The following is a 16,218-nucleotide window of genomic DNA, read 5'->3' as shown; positions in this document are numbered from 1 at the left end:
ACCCTGCCAAAGCCTCAGGAGTTAATGGCTAGAACTGCTCTCCCAGGGGTCTGCAGCTTCAGGGGTCAGGAGTCCAACTGAAAGAAATTTTGATATCCCAGAAAATCACTGTAACCACTTCACCTGCTTGCCTGAGGTCCAGTCATTATGGTCTCTCACCTATCTGCCCTTTTGTGCATCCTCAGCCAAGAATGTAGAATTTCCAAATAGAATCCTCACCAGCACCCGCATTAGTCCTGGCCAACATCGTGAGATGCACGCGATGTTGGTGCAGTATGATGAAACAGGGATGTTTCACACTGCTGCGGCAGCCGGAGAACGGAGATCGACAGGAAGTGTCACCGTGCCACCCCGCATGAGAGGCACTTTCAGCTAAAAGACTGCGCTGGACAGACACTGCACAAAGAGATTTTCATACCAGTGTAAAGTCCAGAATGAGTATAATCTCAGACAAAAAGCAGAGGGTCAATGTTATGAGGTTAGAGAAATCTGTAGGCTGCACAGGCAGACCCAGGTTCTCTGGGAAAACAATCATAACCGTGGGTATGGGAGTTAGCCACAAAAACCTGAAGCCTGGTGCTGTCCTGACAGCTCCACACAGACAGCTGGACCAAGCACCATGGGATGCCACACAGGAGGAGGCTGCAGATCTGAAAAAGCAAGTGATGCCACCTCCAGGGCCACATGGGGCCTCACCAGATCCTCATTAACAAGGAACTGAAGAGAGAGCCCAGAAGCCTGGTATGATTTTCAGAGGTGCTGTCATGCTGAAGCCAAGTGGACGAGGAGGAAATCTAGTTTCCCTCAGCCCAAGTGTGGGCTCAGTCATTCTCAAGGCTCATCTCTTTCATGAAGTTGTGAGTTAAGAAGACCCCCAGGCAATGATTTTGCAGATAACTGTGACAAAATTCTAATCCTAATGAGTCATGAGTTTTTAAGATGTTACATATCCTTCTCTGAGTGATTCCTCTTCAATAAATTTATCCTGACAAAATAATTAGAGATGTGAACAAAGATATATGCAGTAAGATGTTTATTACAACATTATTATAAAGAAATATAAAGAAATGTGTGACAGTCCTGTGTCACACATACACACACGCACACCGTTTTTGTCTTTCCCTTCTGGTACGTGAAAAGGGAAAATCACACACAGCCAATGTTCATAAGCAATGACTTCAGTCCCCCTCCCACCACAGGCAGCCTCTCTTCTAAGGCACCTTCACTCTGGTTGCACACACAACTCCCAAGGCAGCTGAGTCCGAAGCTGTATACTGTTCCCTGTAAGAACTTTCTTCCCTCAAGCCAAAGGTCCACCCCCATGGACACTCATATTTTGTTTTGGATGGAGACTGCATACCTACCATGTAGAGTGTTTAGAAGGCTTTACCGGCACTCTCACTCCTCACAACAACCTGAGAACAATTATAAGCCCATAATCCTTTATCTATAATTCCAAAATAAAAAAAAAATCTCTTAAGAAACAATAGATTTTTCATAACTTTGATCCAAAATCTGGCCTGACCCATCACAATCATATTTATAGTATATATTTATCTCACTTAGTGTGAATATTCATACACTTAGCTACAGAATTATTGATGGGTTTGATTATAGAGCACTGCCCTGAATCGCACTGGGGTATTCCTTTATATATCATAAAGGCACTCTATTCCCTTTCTGAAATCTGAAAAACTCTGAATTCCAAAACCCATCCATCCCAAAAGGTTTCAAATAAGGGATCAGGGACCTGTACGAGTATCCCTACAGCCTGAGAGAAGGGCTCCTCGTCACCACTGGTGCTGTTCTGTGCGGCCCTAGGGGTGCTTGCAGAAAGCAGCATGCTCTCTGGATGGTCAGCCCCACCTGTTTGTTCCCCTAGTGCTCCCCACCCTGCTCACTCCTCAGATATGCTGATGACCTGTGCCTTCTTCCCCAGGGAGACCCCAGAACTTGCCACAGTGGTGGCAAGACCCTTGAGTAAGATATGGCCTGAACAGCCCAGCCCTTGGGCTCATCAACTCCACCCAGAACTCAGCTGTCACCTGTTTTCCTTCAGCAACTTTCGGTCTCTATGAGCCAAAAGGAAAGACAGACTGTTTGTTTTATGAGATTTTTTAGGGAGCAGGAGGATCATGGTGATCAGACAGCGAGAGAGAAGACAGAGGTATGGGCTTCTGGCTGAGTTCAATAGTACCCAGTTTCCCCTCTGAGCCCCCTCTATGAACAAAAATCCGAAAGAGAGCCTCATCTGATTTCACCAACAGCTCATCAACCTGGCACCTACCTCATCCACCCCTTCGCATCCTGGAGCCCCTCAGGGTACAGATGTGCATCACTCTCTGCCTGTTTCTCAGCAGCTCTCACTGTCTGTCCCCCAGCATCTGTCTCCTTGCACCGTCAGTCAGCTATGCCCCGTGTCTGTCTCTTGTCCTTGTCTCTCTCCACCTCTGTCTACCTCACTCAGAATTCCTTTCTGAGGGAACAGAGGTGCCAGCTATACTTTACTAGGTGACCTCTCCTTGTCGACCATAATAAAAAATGTGCTAAAGGGACATGAGGAGGAGGAGACTTGGTTTTACCTTACAAGAATCTTGGGGTTTCTGATTGAGTCTATGGTGGCTCTTCTCCCATCCTGCCCACTTCCCTTTAATCAGCACTTTGAATTTCAAACTGGCACACAGCCCTCGGGCAAGCACAAGGAACATGCTGATCTCTCCCTTCACCAGAAGAAACTACTGTTTAATGGTTAAAGCTGGAATCAGGCAGACTTGGATTTGAACCCTAGACCCTCCATGAACTCACTGTATGTTTTGCACTAGTTTATTTAATCTCTCTGAGCCTGTTAATTCACTTGTAAAATGGGGAGATAACAGTACCTAGTTCAAGAGATTACTAAAAGGGTTAACTAAGATAACGCCTTCAAGAGTGTTTGGAACAGCCCCTAACACATTCACTTTCAACAAATATTTAAATACTAATTCCTCTCCTGGAGCACAGGCCCATGCTCACTGTCAAACCCTTGCTGAAAGACCTGACACCCAAACCCTTTGCTCTGTCCAGGGAGACCTGCTCTCCACTGGGGCCAGTTACCTGTCCTTTAGGGAACTTCCCGGCAGCACTCTCCCACCACAGTAGGACCCTCCCCGGGGCCCCATACTCATACCACCTCAGTCAGCTCCAACAATGGCCGACTTTGTGAGACGGCTCTATACGCTGGGCCGGGATAGCGGAGGGTGCTCCCCGCACACAAAGGGTCTTCCTGGGCACACAGGAGTGGAGTGGGGAAGGAGCTTCTAGAAACTCTCTAGGGTGGTTCTTCTCCAGGGAAAAACCACTCTTCTTTCCCAGCAAAACACCAGGTTGAGATCTCCGGACAGAGACACAAGTGAAAATCACCCACAGGTTAGGGCTGCAGAGGGAGAGCACCCACTAGACACAAGGCAGCCCAGGAAAGGGAGTGGAGGATGGAGAACATTTTCTTAAATTTACCTGGGTGTATCTGGTTTCCTGAAAGTTCTCTCCAGTAACTAAGGCAACATTATCCCAATTCGATTCTCATCCTCCACGCTGTCACCGCTCAGCACGGCACCCTCCTACACACCCACCCGGCTTTCGTTGTAACTGTAACCCACTCACTAATAATGAGCTTCAACCTAGGCTGCACATTAGAACTGCCTGAGGAACTTTAAGAAACCCTGATGCCGAGGCATTTTCCAGACCCATTAAATCAGAATCCCTGGGAGTAGGATCCAGGTACCAGTAATTTTTAAAGCTCCCAGGTAATTCCAAAGCACAGCCAAAGCTGAAAGTCACTGCTTTGTTCTCGTTTAGGTGCTGATCCCTGCTTCTCTCATGTCCTTCAGGACCCCAATCCAATCTCACAAAGAAGTCATCTGCAACTGACAAGATAGCAAAGCAAATTGCTTTAAGGAGGCTGGTAAAGGGAGGAGGGGCCTGATCCTGTTTCCTTAAAGAACTCAGACCAAGAACTACACACACATACACACACACATGCAGACATGTACAAATGCCCTAATGGATACCTGCATCTTCCTCCCCTAAAGCAGGAGAATGAATAAGCAACTAAAGAGTATGAACTGAGGCTGTAGGCACAGTGAGGCTAGGAAAGTGACTGCCCTCTCCCCACCCAAGGCCCCAGCACCCAGCAGGACCTCTATGACCTCATACTGCAGTAGGTCAGAGCCCAGGGCCTGGGGCCTCACCTCCCTGGGCAGCCTGGGGCTCCTGCAGCAGCCACTGCCCTGCCTAACCCCTCCCACACCCCCACCATGTTGGTTGGTACCCCTCACCTGCTGACACTGGATGAAGCTGATGCCACCTGGACCCTCATCAAAGATAAGGTAGGTAAAGAAGGCTAAAGAGGAAGTAACAAAGTGTGAGCTAGATGGGTCTGAGCAGCTTCTGACTAGGAAGGGGTGGAAAGCCTGGAGACAATAATAACTAACATTTACTCAGTGCTGGCTTATGTGCCAGGCACTGCACAGAGTGCCCAATTTAATTACAACTGCAAAAGCAGAAAGAAAGGTTCCTTGAAAGACAACATACAGAGAGCCGTAAGAGCAGAAAGGAGAAGTGCTAAGGCAGGGTCAGGACTTAGGAGGTCAGGAAGGCTTCCTGGAGAGAGTGACATTCTAGCTAGGCAAGCAGGTATTCCCACCCAGAGGGAGGAGGAATACTTGGCACATAAACGGTGCTTAATGAACACCTGAATGAGTTAATAAGCAGGTGGGTTGGTGAGTGAGCAGTGTACTAATTAAAGGTAGAATGTATGCCAAAGCCAGGAGAGAAAAAAGAAAATGTATACCTGTGAACTGCAAACAGTCCTCTAGAACAGAGTTCAAAGTACTGGTGGAAATGCGGTTAAAGAGAGATAGGGGCTGATCATGAAAGGCCTTTTAAGTTTTCTAAAGAACCTGAACTTTACCTTCAACCAGTTCACAGATTCTCTCCCGCTTAACTTCCACAGAATGAGAATTTGGGTTTTGAGCCAAATATATGGATTTCCAGGACCTGGCAAATCCCAGCTATATTTGAGTTGCAAGAGCCCAGAAAACCCCACCAAATCTAGATGGGGACTAATTTCTGAGATTAGAGAATTGAGGGCTCAAGTTTTGGTCATGTTATCTGAAGGAGAGTGAACAGAAAGCATTTGTAGAAGGCAGCCCACCAGGTTTAAAACGATCACCTTAAAGGAGTGCCAACCAGACTCAAGGCAGCCTGAATGGCACGTAGGTCCCACCTGAAATGGAGTAGCTGCTCACCACAAAGGTCAGCTTCCCAAAGAAGCAAAAACAGGAGAGCCAAGGTCCTCCCAAGAATGAGAGCCATTAGTTTCAGCAGTGTAAAAGGTTGGGCCTGGACTAGATGAATCACAATTAGGGTGAAATAAATGGGGTCTTTAACTATTAGAAAGCTACACCAGCTCTGAGAATCAGAAAATCTCCCTATGCTATTTAAATGGAAAATTGTCAGGAAATTCAGTGTAGGGACACGCAGGATAAACCACTGGTGGTAGATAGCAAATTCAAAGAGTAGGACACCTTTTTGAGTGACCTGGTTTCCTCTCTTCAGAACTGCTGACAGTTTACTGGGCACTTTGTAGAACATCTCCCTAAACAGAATGTGACTCAAGGGCTCCCTATCAGAATTCAAACAAGCCAAGGTACCTACAGGAAGATAATCTTCCACCATCACTTTCCTGGGCTGCTCCCGGGTGAGCTAAATTTGCAGGCCTCTAAGCTCCTCAGAACTTCCATCCAGAAATACAAGTGCAGCAGAAGCAGGTAGTGGTTTCAAATGGTGACTCTGCCAAGAATACACTCACTCTAGCACAGAACTGAGCACTTTAATTTTCCTATTTTAGGGCAGCCATTTGGGCCCTCAAGGGTAAGAATAAGGACTTAATAACTTCCATTCAGGCAAATTCCTGTCTATATTCTGGAAAAGAGTTTCCAGCTAAATCAGGGAGCCACCCTTTAGCAGAAACGTAGACCATGAGAACCAGACACGTTAAACATCACACTCCTGTTAGAGGGACCTCCCCTGGAGACACTTTTATTCGCCTTAGTTGTACAGAAACCGAGGCACCAAAGGAGCGGCTAGGGTGGGGTTCTGAAGTTATGTCTGGTGACTATGCTTTCAAGGTCATGGGGCAGAGCATTCTATACAAAAGTCCTAACCCACCATGGCTCTGCTGTCACCCCTGGAAACCCAACCGCCCTTCTCGGGGCCTTTATCAACCCGAGGCCTCCACTCAAAAGTTAAGTGTTCCATGTCTTAGTGAAACAAAGGAGTAAGAATGATGGGAAATTCTTCCCTGCAGATCAACAAAGAGCACCAGTTATTTCCTTGGCTAGATGACAAAAAACAGGAGTCTTCAAGCTATCACAGCTTGTATAAAGCCCAGACACAGCTCCATCAGTTAGGTACCCTTCTCTTACGCTAGGGGGCAGCACTTCCAAATCAGCTTTATGTAGCAAAAAGCGATCAGCTTTAAGGGACCACTGGTGAATTCTACCAGGCCAGCAAAGTGAGCAATGCCATCTTGGGGCACAGACATGTTGGATTTGGGAGGCTGGGGGAGGGAAGCAGAGCACACAGCATTTTAAAATTAGAACTCTAAAATGAAAGGGGCCCAAAGAAGGGACGGTATATGCTCCCCAGCGGCATGCAGACCCAGAACTCTCAGCCAACAATATCTGGGATGAGTTAAGATCATAACTAAGTATAATTACTAAGAGGATCTTATAGGCTTTCCCAGTTGGTCATGAAGTTAAACTTTCCAAAACTGGGTTACCAAGCCCAAAAAGGCCAAGACAAGGACAAAATCGAGAGGAACTGTAATCCTTAAAAGCCTTTTGGAACTAGCATTCCAAAGATGAGGTCACAAATCCCTAAAAGAAGTACCCCCTGCAGCTAGGGCAGACACGGTGTAAGAGTGGACTTCCAAAGCTACTTCTGTGTATCCATTCTTGGTTAATGACATCACCCATCTAACCAATCACGTAAGAATAATCCTTGAGGATTCCTTTTCCCACACACCTTAAGTGACCAAGTTCTACTAATTCTATAACCTAAATATCTTCCCCCATTATTTTAATTCAGAGGCTCACCATGTCTTGCCTGGAATTTTATAACATTCTTAACTGATTTTTCTATCTCCCTTTATTTTATGCCTTCCTTTCCAAATAAACTTTTTAAATGCCTATCTGATCCTGCCCCTCCTAGCCAGAGCCCTTCAAGTGGCTTCCCATTGTCCTCAGGATAAAATTCCCACCACTTAGCACACACACAAGGCCTTGAAGATTCAAGTTCCTGTGTGCTTGTCCCTCTCCACACCCTACACTGAATAAGAAATTATATGTTCCTGACTGTGCCCTTTAGTTTATTAAGTGCAAGTTTTTTTCACTGGCTGTTCCTTCTCCTACCTAATTCCTTAGAAGCCAAAGTATTACCACCTAGAAGCTATCCTTGATCCTCTTCTATCAAAGACAAAGGCTGTTAAATCACAGCTCACCTGCCCCATAGTTTGCTCTCTGTTCTTTTACTTAGCTGCCTACTGTTTACATGTTTGTCTCCTCCATTAGACTGAGCTATATTAGGACAAGGACAAAGTCTCATTTTTTTATGCATTTCCAGTGTCTAGCAGAGTCTGGCAGATAGTAGACATTCAAGGTTTTGCTACAGGAGAGAACTGGGAGATAAGCAGGAAGCATAACACTTTGAGCACATTGTGGAGATGTAATCCAACAGTGACAGTGGGAGGGTCGATCTAGAGCAGGCTATCAGGTGACTCCTAGCCCTGACCCTAATGCACTCAGTCCCTGACCTATAAACTGGCCACCTGCAGGTCATCGAGGAGCGCTTTGGGCACAATGTAGTGGCAGTACCTTTCCTGTCGGACGCAACCTGCTATGACCTACTGGGTGTGCTTGTGAAACAGTCCCGCCCAGCCCACACCCGCCTGGCTCTGCCAGGTCGGCAGGGCCGGCGGGCACTACAACCAGTGGGGCCACTACCAAACCTCCTGGAGCAGGCAGGGTCTGAGGGAGCCTTTGCCCACTGCACTCGAGAATACTCACCAAATGGCCGAGCAGAGATAGCCTATGGAGAAACGCGACTGTTGGATGGACAGCCCTGCCAGATCCACTTACATATGGGTGGCCTGCGCAAGAAGGTGGCCTTCCTGTTGCTGCCACCAGGGCAGGTGAGCCTACAGCAGACTCTTCCCTGGCTCCGAAGCACCCGCAGCATCTATGTTATCTACCAGGTCTTCTCCTGTTCCTGGCTGCAGCTGGGGCTGCTGCCTACCGCCCGTGAGCCCCAGCTGCTCCGGTTACAACGGTCACTGCCTATTGCCTTCTCCTGCCTCAAGTTTTCACTGCAGCCCAAGGGAGTGCTGGGACCACAGAAGCCTCTGATCAAAGACCCACTGCCTCAGGGGGCCAGTTGGGTCAGACCCAACCTCAGCACCATGCCACCTCCGGCCCACACATCAGCCCCTGAGGATATCCCCGAAGCTGCTGCTGTGCCCATGCCTGTCCCAGACCCACCTACACCTCCTCCCCAGGAAGGGCCAGAGGGTAGACCAACCAGATTCTCCTACAAGGGCCGAAACTTCTTCCGAAGAGGGCCCCAGATGCTGTCAGGTACTGCTAGGGGAAATGAAGATGAGAGGGACGGGGCAGGGTGGAGGGAGAGGGCATGGGGAGTATAGCCCAGGAATGCGTTACAGGGCACCTGTAACTCCACACTGGACCCTAGTGAGGAGGATGGAGTGAGGGAGCCAGGGGAGGGTGAGATGGAAGCATGGTCCTGGTGAGGGGGTGGGTACAACAAAGAAGACCAGTGGGAGGGATCAGGGAGGCAGAAAAAGCAGGGCATGAGTCAAGCTCTGACTATCCCCAACCCTGGCAGAGAACTGGCTCTTCAGCCCCCGCAGCCCCCCACCAGGAGCCCAGGGTGGGGGCCCCGGGGACCCCGACCGGCACTCCATGTCCCTGCCCCTGCTGCAGGGTCTGTCCTCGGAGTTCGACAGCGACGAATGAAGCTGAGGCAAGAGATGCAGGGGGCGAGGCCCCCAAGATCTGACATAGGGACACTGGTCCCCAATAAACATCAGCTGCTGCTCCCCCAAACCATCCTAGGCCCATGCTGCTTCTTCCTGTGGGGGTCTGGAGGAGGAAAGGCCCACATTTCTTCCCTAGGTTTCATGTCCCCTCACCCTCTAAAGGCGTAGGAAGTGCCTTGAAACTTGGTATCTGATCCTCACCAGAGAGAAAGTACCCTGACCACTTCCCCATCTATGTACAACTTTCTTGGAGCCCCGGCCCCATAGAAAAAGGGAGGGAAGGAAGAATGAGCACAGAATAGAGATTTCCCTTTTATACGTATTGCAACAAGTTCTCCAGGAAACATTCATCAGAAATAAATTAAAAAGTCCTCTCGCCACTGCCTCCAAACATAAAAAGGAGCCTACACCCTGGCCCCCAGCCCAGGCCACTCAAGGCCCTGATTGTCCATGGAAGAAAGTTAAGGATTGAGGGCCCCAAAGCCTGAGACAGGAGGGCCAGATCCCTCCTCTGAAGTATCCAACAAGAAAGGCGAGGTGACAGCATGGGCCTGGGAGATGGCAGCCAGCTCCTTGAGAAACTCAGGGAAAATGACTGCACAGTAGACAGCATTCTTGACTCGCAGAGCCTCACCTTGGCGCTCGGGGGCCCCGCCTCGGTGGGGCAGGGCCGGCGTTGAAGCCCCCGGGGAGCCCCCACCTAGGCCAAGTCCTGCGCCGTCTCTCCCAGGCGGAAGAGCCAGCTGCGCCGCCTGCCGAGCCCTGGTTGGACTGTGTGCGTGCCGCAGGAGCAGCTCCCCCAAGGACGGCCTCCGACTCTTCACTGGGAACAAACAGGAGTGTCGTGAAGGTGCTGGGTCAGGCAAAGTGCCCCCCCACCTGGCCTGGGAGAGGAGACTTCCCCGTACCCCTCCAGGTTCATGGACTTCTCGACTAGGACCTACACCAAAGTGCTGCCTGCCCAGCTTTCTTCCCTCTGTCCAGCCTCCCCGCCAGCCAACCACCATGCTCAGTCTTTAGTCAGTCAACACTTCAGCCGTTCATCCCCAGACAAGACCCCCTCCTTCTCCAGGCCCCTTCACCACGAGGAATTCTCTTAATGCTCCTCCCTTTCCAATCACCATTCTACCATGGCCAAGCTCCTTCTCCTCAGTCTGTAACATGCCCTTACCTCTTGCTTCCCAGCACCCTCCTGAATTAGGGTCAAACACTTCCTCTCTCCCCCACCTGTAACACCTGACCCACATCCCCTGCTCCTTCAGTACCCACAGGGCCACATACGCAATCATAGTTCAGTGACTTTATCAGATCTGCCACACACGACTGTTCCTCCAAGACCCACTCTCCTGTGCCACAACTTTACCTTCCAGCAATCCCTCTCCTATATCCACCAAAGCCACCTTCCCAGCAGTTGTGGCCAGACAACTTCACATCAGCTTAGACTCAAGTGAACCATTTAAAATACTGCCTTCTCGCCTCTAATTTTCTGCCTGGATCTATGCCCAAGGTCTAGGCCCTAAACTCTAGGTATCCAGTCTCTAGATCATGACATGGTTCCTATTCTCAACCTCTAAAACTGGCTGCAGAGACATGCCAGAAAGATCTATTAAATTTAGCATTCAGGGCCCCTACCAACCAGGTTCACACACTTCCTCCACTCTCTTCTCACAACTTTCTACAGCACCCCCTGCTTTGGCTCCACACCCACCTTCTCTTCCTGGGACTCTCCAGACTCTTTTCATGCTTCTGTAGCCCCTTCTGCCTTAATTTTGCTCTCCCCACTACTTTCATCCTTGGCCTAATTTCCCCACCCCCACCTCTCGGTGAAACCTCTAGTTTGCCCTCCACTAACTTCCCATTTTACTGCCCCGCATTGTAGTAACTTGTTCTCATGTCTTCTACCGCTTTCACTAATCTGTGAGCTTAAGGGCTTGGACTCTGTCTTATTTGTCTTCATATTCCTGGGCCCCCCACAGTGAACACGTACCAGGACAGTGGAAGCAGGAAATACTCACAGTACTGGACTGTGAGAAACTCATACTAAGGAACTTCAGCTGGGTCTTCACAGCTATATAATAGCCCTTCTGGTCCTCTCTTTCCAACTTATATACACTTTTCTCCTTAAGCTCCCATCTCACCTCTGCTCTCTTGCTCAGCCAATTATTTTTGCCTCCTACTCTGATTACCAAATAAAGGATGACTTCAATTCCCTAAGCTTCCCCTCCACACCCCAAATCTCCACTGGTACATATCATTTCCTCCTTTGATCTCTCCTCATCTGCCTCAAAGAAGGTTAAAAAAAACCACCTTTTCCTGTCCAATGTCAATCCCTTCCTAGGGCTCTGGATCTCATTTACTCCCACCACCTTTAAGACTTTGCTCCCTCAGTTATGACAACCCTCCAATCACTGTAGAGACTATCAGCTCTTTGAAAGCAACGATCTCATCTTGTACCTCCCCGAGCCCCCTGTACTAAAGACAACACCTAGTACACTTGGCAGGTGTGCAGATACTTGTTGATGAAAGATAGATTTAAAACTTCACAGCCTTATTTAACTCTTCCTTCTTCCTTATACTTCATAACCACTCATCAAACTCTGCCTACACTTCCTTCCCATTTCCACCATATCACATTCTTCCTTTCTATTTCCAAGGTTCTAATTCAAGCCTTACAGGTCACACCTGCAATATGACAGAAGCCTCCCAATTGCTCTCCTAACTCCATTTTCTCCTAGCTCCAACACACCCAGCACATGAACTGGCATACTTCTCTCTCCACTCCCAGATCTAAGAACCCCCAGTGGTTTCTCTCTGCCTAAAAATTTGTAACTTCTATCCAGCTCAACTTCTACTCTGAGAACCTTCTGCTCTGGTCAAACCTTTCCAGTCTTACTACCAATGTTCCACCACCTTCTAAATCCCCTGCTCCAACTAACAGTTCATGTTATTCCCTAAAAAAAAAGAATAAAGCCATCCCACTCCTTTGCCTACCCAAGTCCTATCCATCCCCCAAGACCCACATCAAATGCCATGTCCTTTACCAAGCTGTAACACTATCTCAACCTAGAGACGATTCTGTTCCCTTGACTGTCCCCCACTTCTAGAGTAGTTTTGTTGATACTACTGCTTTGGCTCTTGGTGGACAGAACTATGTTTTATCCTCTGACCAGAAGCCTGAGGACAAAATCAAGACTCTACTTGCTGCAACTCCCCGGTTCCTGGCACAAGGCATCAACTTTAACAGGAACTCAATGAACCTAAGCTAATTAGTTGTCCATGGAAGACAGGGAGTGGGTGGCAGGGTAGGCCTCACCTAGGGAATCAGAGCGGCGGGGGGCAGGTCCTGCTGGAGGGCCCTCAGTCCAATCCAACTTGCCACGGGCAATGAGGTACTTCTTGGCTTTGGACAGCAATGCTGGGAAGTCCTCCTGCGAGGCTGCAAAGCTCTCAATCTTATTCTTCACAGAGCCCAGCACCTATGAAGCACAACTTCATGACATTTCTGGGTGGCTCTAGACTGACACAGTCCCTTCTAGTCCATTGGTCTTGTTCCCAGCACCCCCACGGCCACTCCAGCTGCGGGCCTGGCCCACCATGGAGCCTGGACGCACCCATGCATGCATGCATCGCACACCTGCAGCAGGGACTTGACACTGGGCTGGAAGACCATGTTGGTGTTGAGCAGGAAAGAGCGGAGCAGGGGCTGGGGGTGACAGGCCAGCTGGGCCACCAGCCCCGTCAGCAGGAAGTTGACATAGACGGAGTTCTGCAGCATGTTCTCGAGTTTGGCAAAGAGCACAGCCATGAAGGGGCCTGGGGGTGGGCACAAGGATACAAGGCCTGAACACAATGCACGTCACACTCATTCCTCCCAAAAACAAGAGACCCCCCACCACCAACCAGATGAAAATTATTTGTATGTCAGTCTCTGGGTAGGTTTAAATATCCGTGACCACCTATTCTGGAGGAGATAAAATGGCAGATACTACAGGGACCCACAAGAGGTCCAGAGGCCACCTTTATACACATCTGAGCTGAAGGGCCAGACCATAGGCTCTGGAATCAGAAAGACCTAGTTTTCAAATGTTAGCTTTACCGTTTACCGTTAAGTTACTAGATGAATCAAAACTCTCCAAGCATAGTTTACTATTTGGTAAAAGAAGAAAATATACCCACCTCATAAGATTATTAAGAGAATCAAAGAGGTATTGATATACAGCATTTAGGCCAAAATCTAACAAATCATAAATATTTAATAACTATAAGCTATATATTTCTCAGTTTTTTTAAAAAGCTTCACCCAAGAGGACAAGTGAAGAAAGAACAAGTAAGAAAGTGATTAGGGCCAAAAGAAGAAATCAGGCTACACACGAGACAGAGGATAACGCTAGACCTGGGTCAGAAAGAAAGCAAGAAGCAAGTGCAGCAAAGGCAAAGAAGGCGATGATATCGGCCGGCTTAAAGTCAGAGGAGCGATCGGGTCTGTGAAGGAACTGGGAGCCAAGACAGTGGAACAGAATCTATAGTAGAGGGAGCCTAGTTCAGGGCCAAACACTGTTTCAGGGAAGACTCCTTAATCGGGAAGAAGATAACAGAAGAGATGAGAATGATGTTCTAGAAGAACTAGCCTCAACTGAGCCAGATCACCAGCACCAGGACTCTGGAACCATCACAGCCTGTCTGGTCAGGGGTCTGGTGGGAGAAGGGAGTGTGCCTAGGAACTGCACTATGACTTGAGGCAGGAGAACACTGACAAGCAAGGGACACCAAATCCTGAAAAAGATCCTAGAACATTCTCCATTCCCTACACACAGGACTAGCTTTAGCTCTTAAACAACTCTAGCTCAGCAGGGTCCTAAGATATCCCATAACTTGGTCCTTCTCGTTTCCTGGGACTTTCTTGTAAGAGAAAAGGCTCAGATGAGTTTACAAAGAAGAAAAAGGAGGGAGCTTTAATTAATGCTTCGAGAATGTGGTAAAACCGGCACACTGCCTTCTAATGAGATACAGCAGGAGAGAGCAGAGACTAAATAAAGGGAAAGAGATATTCCATGCAGTCTGTAAGAGGGAGTTGTCACAACTCCCAAGCCGAAGGTCTGATGCTGTACATGCAGGATGCAGCATATCCCAGGCCCAGTTAGGACACGTATTGATCAAGGCATGATAACTTGACTACAAACAACAGGAAGATGGGTGGTTGCCTTGGCCGACTTGTATCTGTCATGCATCCAAGAGATGATAATCCTAGTAAAAAGTTACCATGTGCTGACTTCTCACAACGTACCAGCATCACAAGGAAGTGATTTACATGCATCAGTGACATAGATGGTATGCTAACTCAAGGAATGTGTAGTCCAAAGCACTACACTGCTTCCCAAAAGTGCCCCCTCCCCCCAATGCCCAGCCAGCGTGAGGGCTGGGCTGGGTAAAGCTGGCTCTCAAACAAAAACAAAGAGCAGTTAACCCAACCACTCAGGCCAGGTGGAGTTCTAGAGTCTTTCAGAGAGGCAAAAAGAACTTAGCCAAGGGGCTCAGGGCCATGCTTTGTCATTTGCCCTGACAGATGTATTTCACTGATCCAATTTATCCAGACAGAGGTATTTTACTCTACCTGCTTAGTTCTTACTACTAACCATAAACCCTTAAGAAAGCCTTACTGAGAAGTCATGGCAAGTAACAAGGTACAAGGACAGGGAACAGGAGAAACCTGAAATTGAGTCCTTCTTTGAAGAGGCTGAGAAGAAGGAGGCCAGAGCTGAGGAGGGGGAAGAACACCAGACAGCTGACCCTGGTTCACTGAAGAACTGAGAGGAGACCCAACACCCAGACAGGTAGACTGGTGGGAACAGCATGGAACAGCATGGTTTATAGGACATACAGGACAGCACATATGTCTTCCACATATATCGCTGTGATTTACCAGAAACACCAAACACAGAATAATCCGATCACACATCCCAGGAAATGGCCAGACTGGGGAAGAGGAGGAACATGCACATAGGACAGATATACAAAGCTTAGTCATAAGGCAATACTCGAACCAGCACAAGCATGGAAGATGTACAGACAGACACAGAGACACAAGTATGACATGATATGGATCTGGAGGGGACCCAAGCAAAATGGATGAGGAGCTAGGCAAGTACAGAGGAATGACATGGCCAAGAACTGGTCTCAGAAACCAGCACAAACACATCAAGAACATGCAAAGGGTACACAAACAAGAAGGCCTAGGATAAGTAGCTTACCAGTGAAGGGCTGGCTTGGCAGCTGGTTGAGAGTCCGCAAAGGGCTGCTGAGGAAGGGGCCAGGGGGCTCAGGGGGACAGGTGAAGCTCTCGTAGGCCTCCTCCTCCTCAAGAGGCAGTGCAGGCTCTAGGGGGGGCTCTGAGCCAGCACCCCCATTGCTCAATGCCACCTCCAGCTCCCGGAGCTCCTGCCCAAAGCCCTCCAGTCCTGCCATGCCCTCGGAGATGCCCTCTAGCAGTCCCCCAGCTCCCTCCTGTGGCACCCGACGAACCTTCTTGGCCCCCTCAGGCCACGGTCCTGGCACCCCATTGAGCTGGGGAGGGGGCAGGTGGCCGGGGCCCTCTCTTCCCCCCCCAGCCAGCCCCCCACTCCCCAGCTCTTCCTCCTCCCCTTCCCCCGCATTGTCCCTGTCCTCCTCAGGCAGTAGGCTGCGTTTCTTAGTCCGGGAGCCAATGGGACTGGGCTCAGGAGGGGGCCGCTCGCCATCATAGGGGGCAGACCAGGTACGGCAGGCTTGGACACAGTGGTCCACACCACGGCGCGCCTCACGCAGATACTCCAGGTAATTGTCTTCCAGCTCACCAGGCTCCTCTGCGGGGCTGGGCCGTCGGCCGGGGCTGGAGGCTGGGGATGCAGCAAGCCCTGGTGAGCGAGGGGCTGGGGCTGGGGACTCGGAGCCACCCAGGCTCTGCTGTCGCAGGAAGAGGGCCAGACGAGACGGCGTGGAGGGACGGGGCACTGTCACTGCAGAAGAGGAGTCAACACTTGGGCTTCCAGGTCCTGCAGAGGGGAAAAAACATAAGAAGGATCCAAGAGACAGAGGTGCGGGAGGAAGCATAAGACAGCTAGGGTAACTAAGAGAGAAGGCAACGAAGC

The 16,218-nt window shown here is 49.3% G+C and overlaps 2 protein-coding genes across 14 annotated transcripts in view; one reads left to right on the top strand and one right to left on the bottom strand.

Moving 5' to 3' along the window:
- Positions 1–1,018: 1,018 nt before the first annotated feature.
- FHIP1B (FHF complex subunit HOOK interacting protein 1B) overlaps positions 1,019–16,218 on the bottom strand; it is a 31,087-nt gene continuing 15,887 nt past the window's right edge. For 12 of the 13 annotated variants that reach the window (XM_031460161.2, XM_031460163.2, XM_064492625.1 and 9 more), the window contains 4 exons: positions 15,343–16,122; positions 12,729–12,907; positions 12,408–12,570; positions 1,019–9,917 (listed from right to left, as the gene is read on the bottom strand). In XM_031460161.2, the coding sequence (XP_031316021.1) occupies positions 9,556–9,917; positions 12,408–12,570; positions 12,729–12,907; positions 15,343–16,122 (1,484 nt within the window). In that variant the 3' untranslated portion in view covers positions 1,019–9,555. Of the gene's footprint in view, positions 9,918–12,407; positions 12,571–12,705; positions 12,908–15,342; positions 16,123–16,218 lie in introns of those variants that run through there. The other variant, XM_064492626.1, reaches the window with a different exon arrangement.
- On the top strand, positions 4,293–9,071 carry C12H11orf42 (chromosome 12 C11orf42 homolog). The gene is made up of 3 exons (XM_031460175.1): positions 4,293–4,364; positions 7,874–8,672; positions 8,941–9,071. The coding sequence occupies exons 1-3, from the start codon at positions 4,293–4,295 to the stop codon at positions 9,069–9,071; spliced, it is 1,002 nt and encodes a 333-aa protein (XP_031316035.1).

This window comes from Camelus dromedarius, chromosome 12 (genome assembly GCF_036321535.1).
Source record: "Camelus dromedarius isolate mCamDro1 chromosome 12, mCamDro1.pat, whole genome shotgun sequence".
Lineage (NCBI taxonomy): Eukaryota > Metazoa > Chordata > Mammalia > Artiodactyla > Camelidae > Camelus > Camelus dromedarius.
This window is presented reverse-complemented; position numbering and strand designations above follow the sequence as displayed.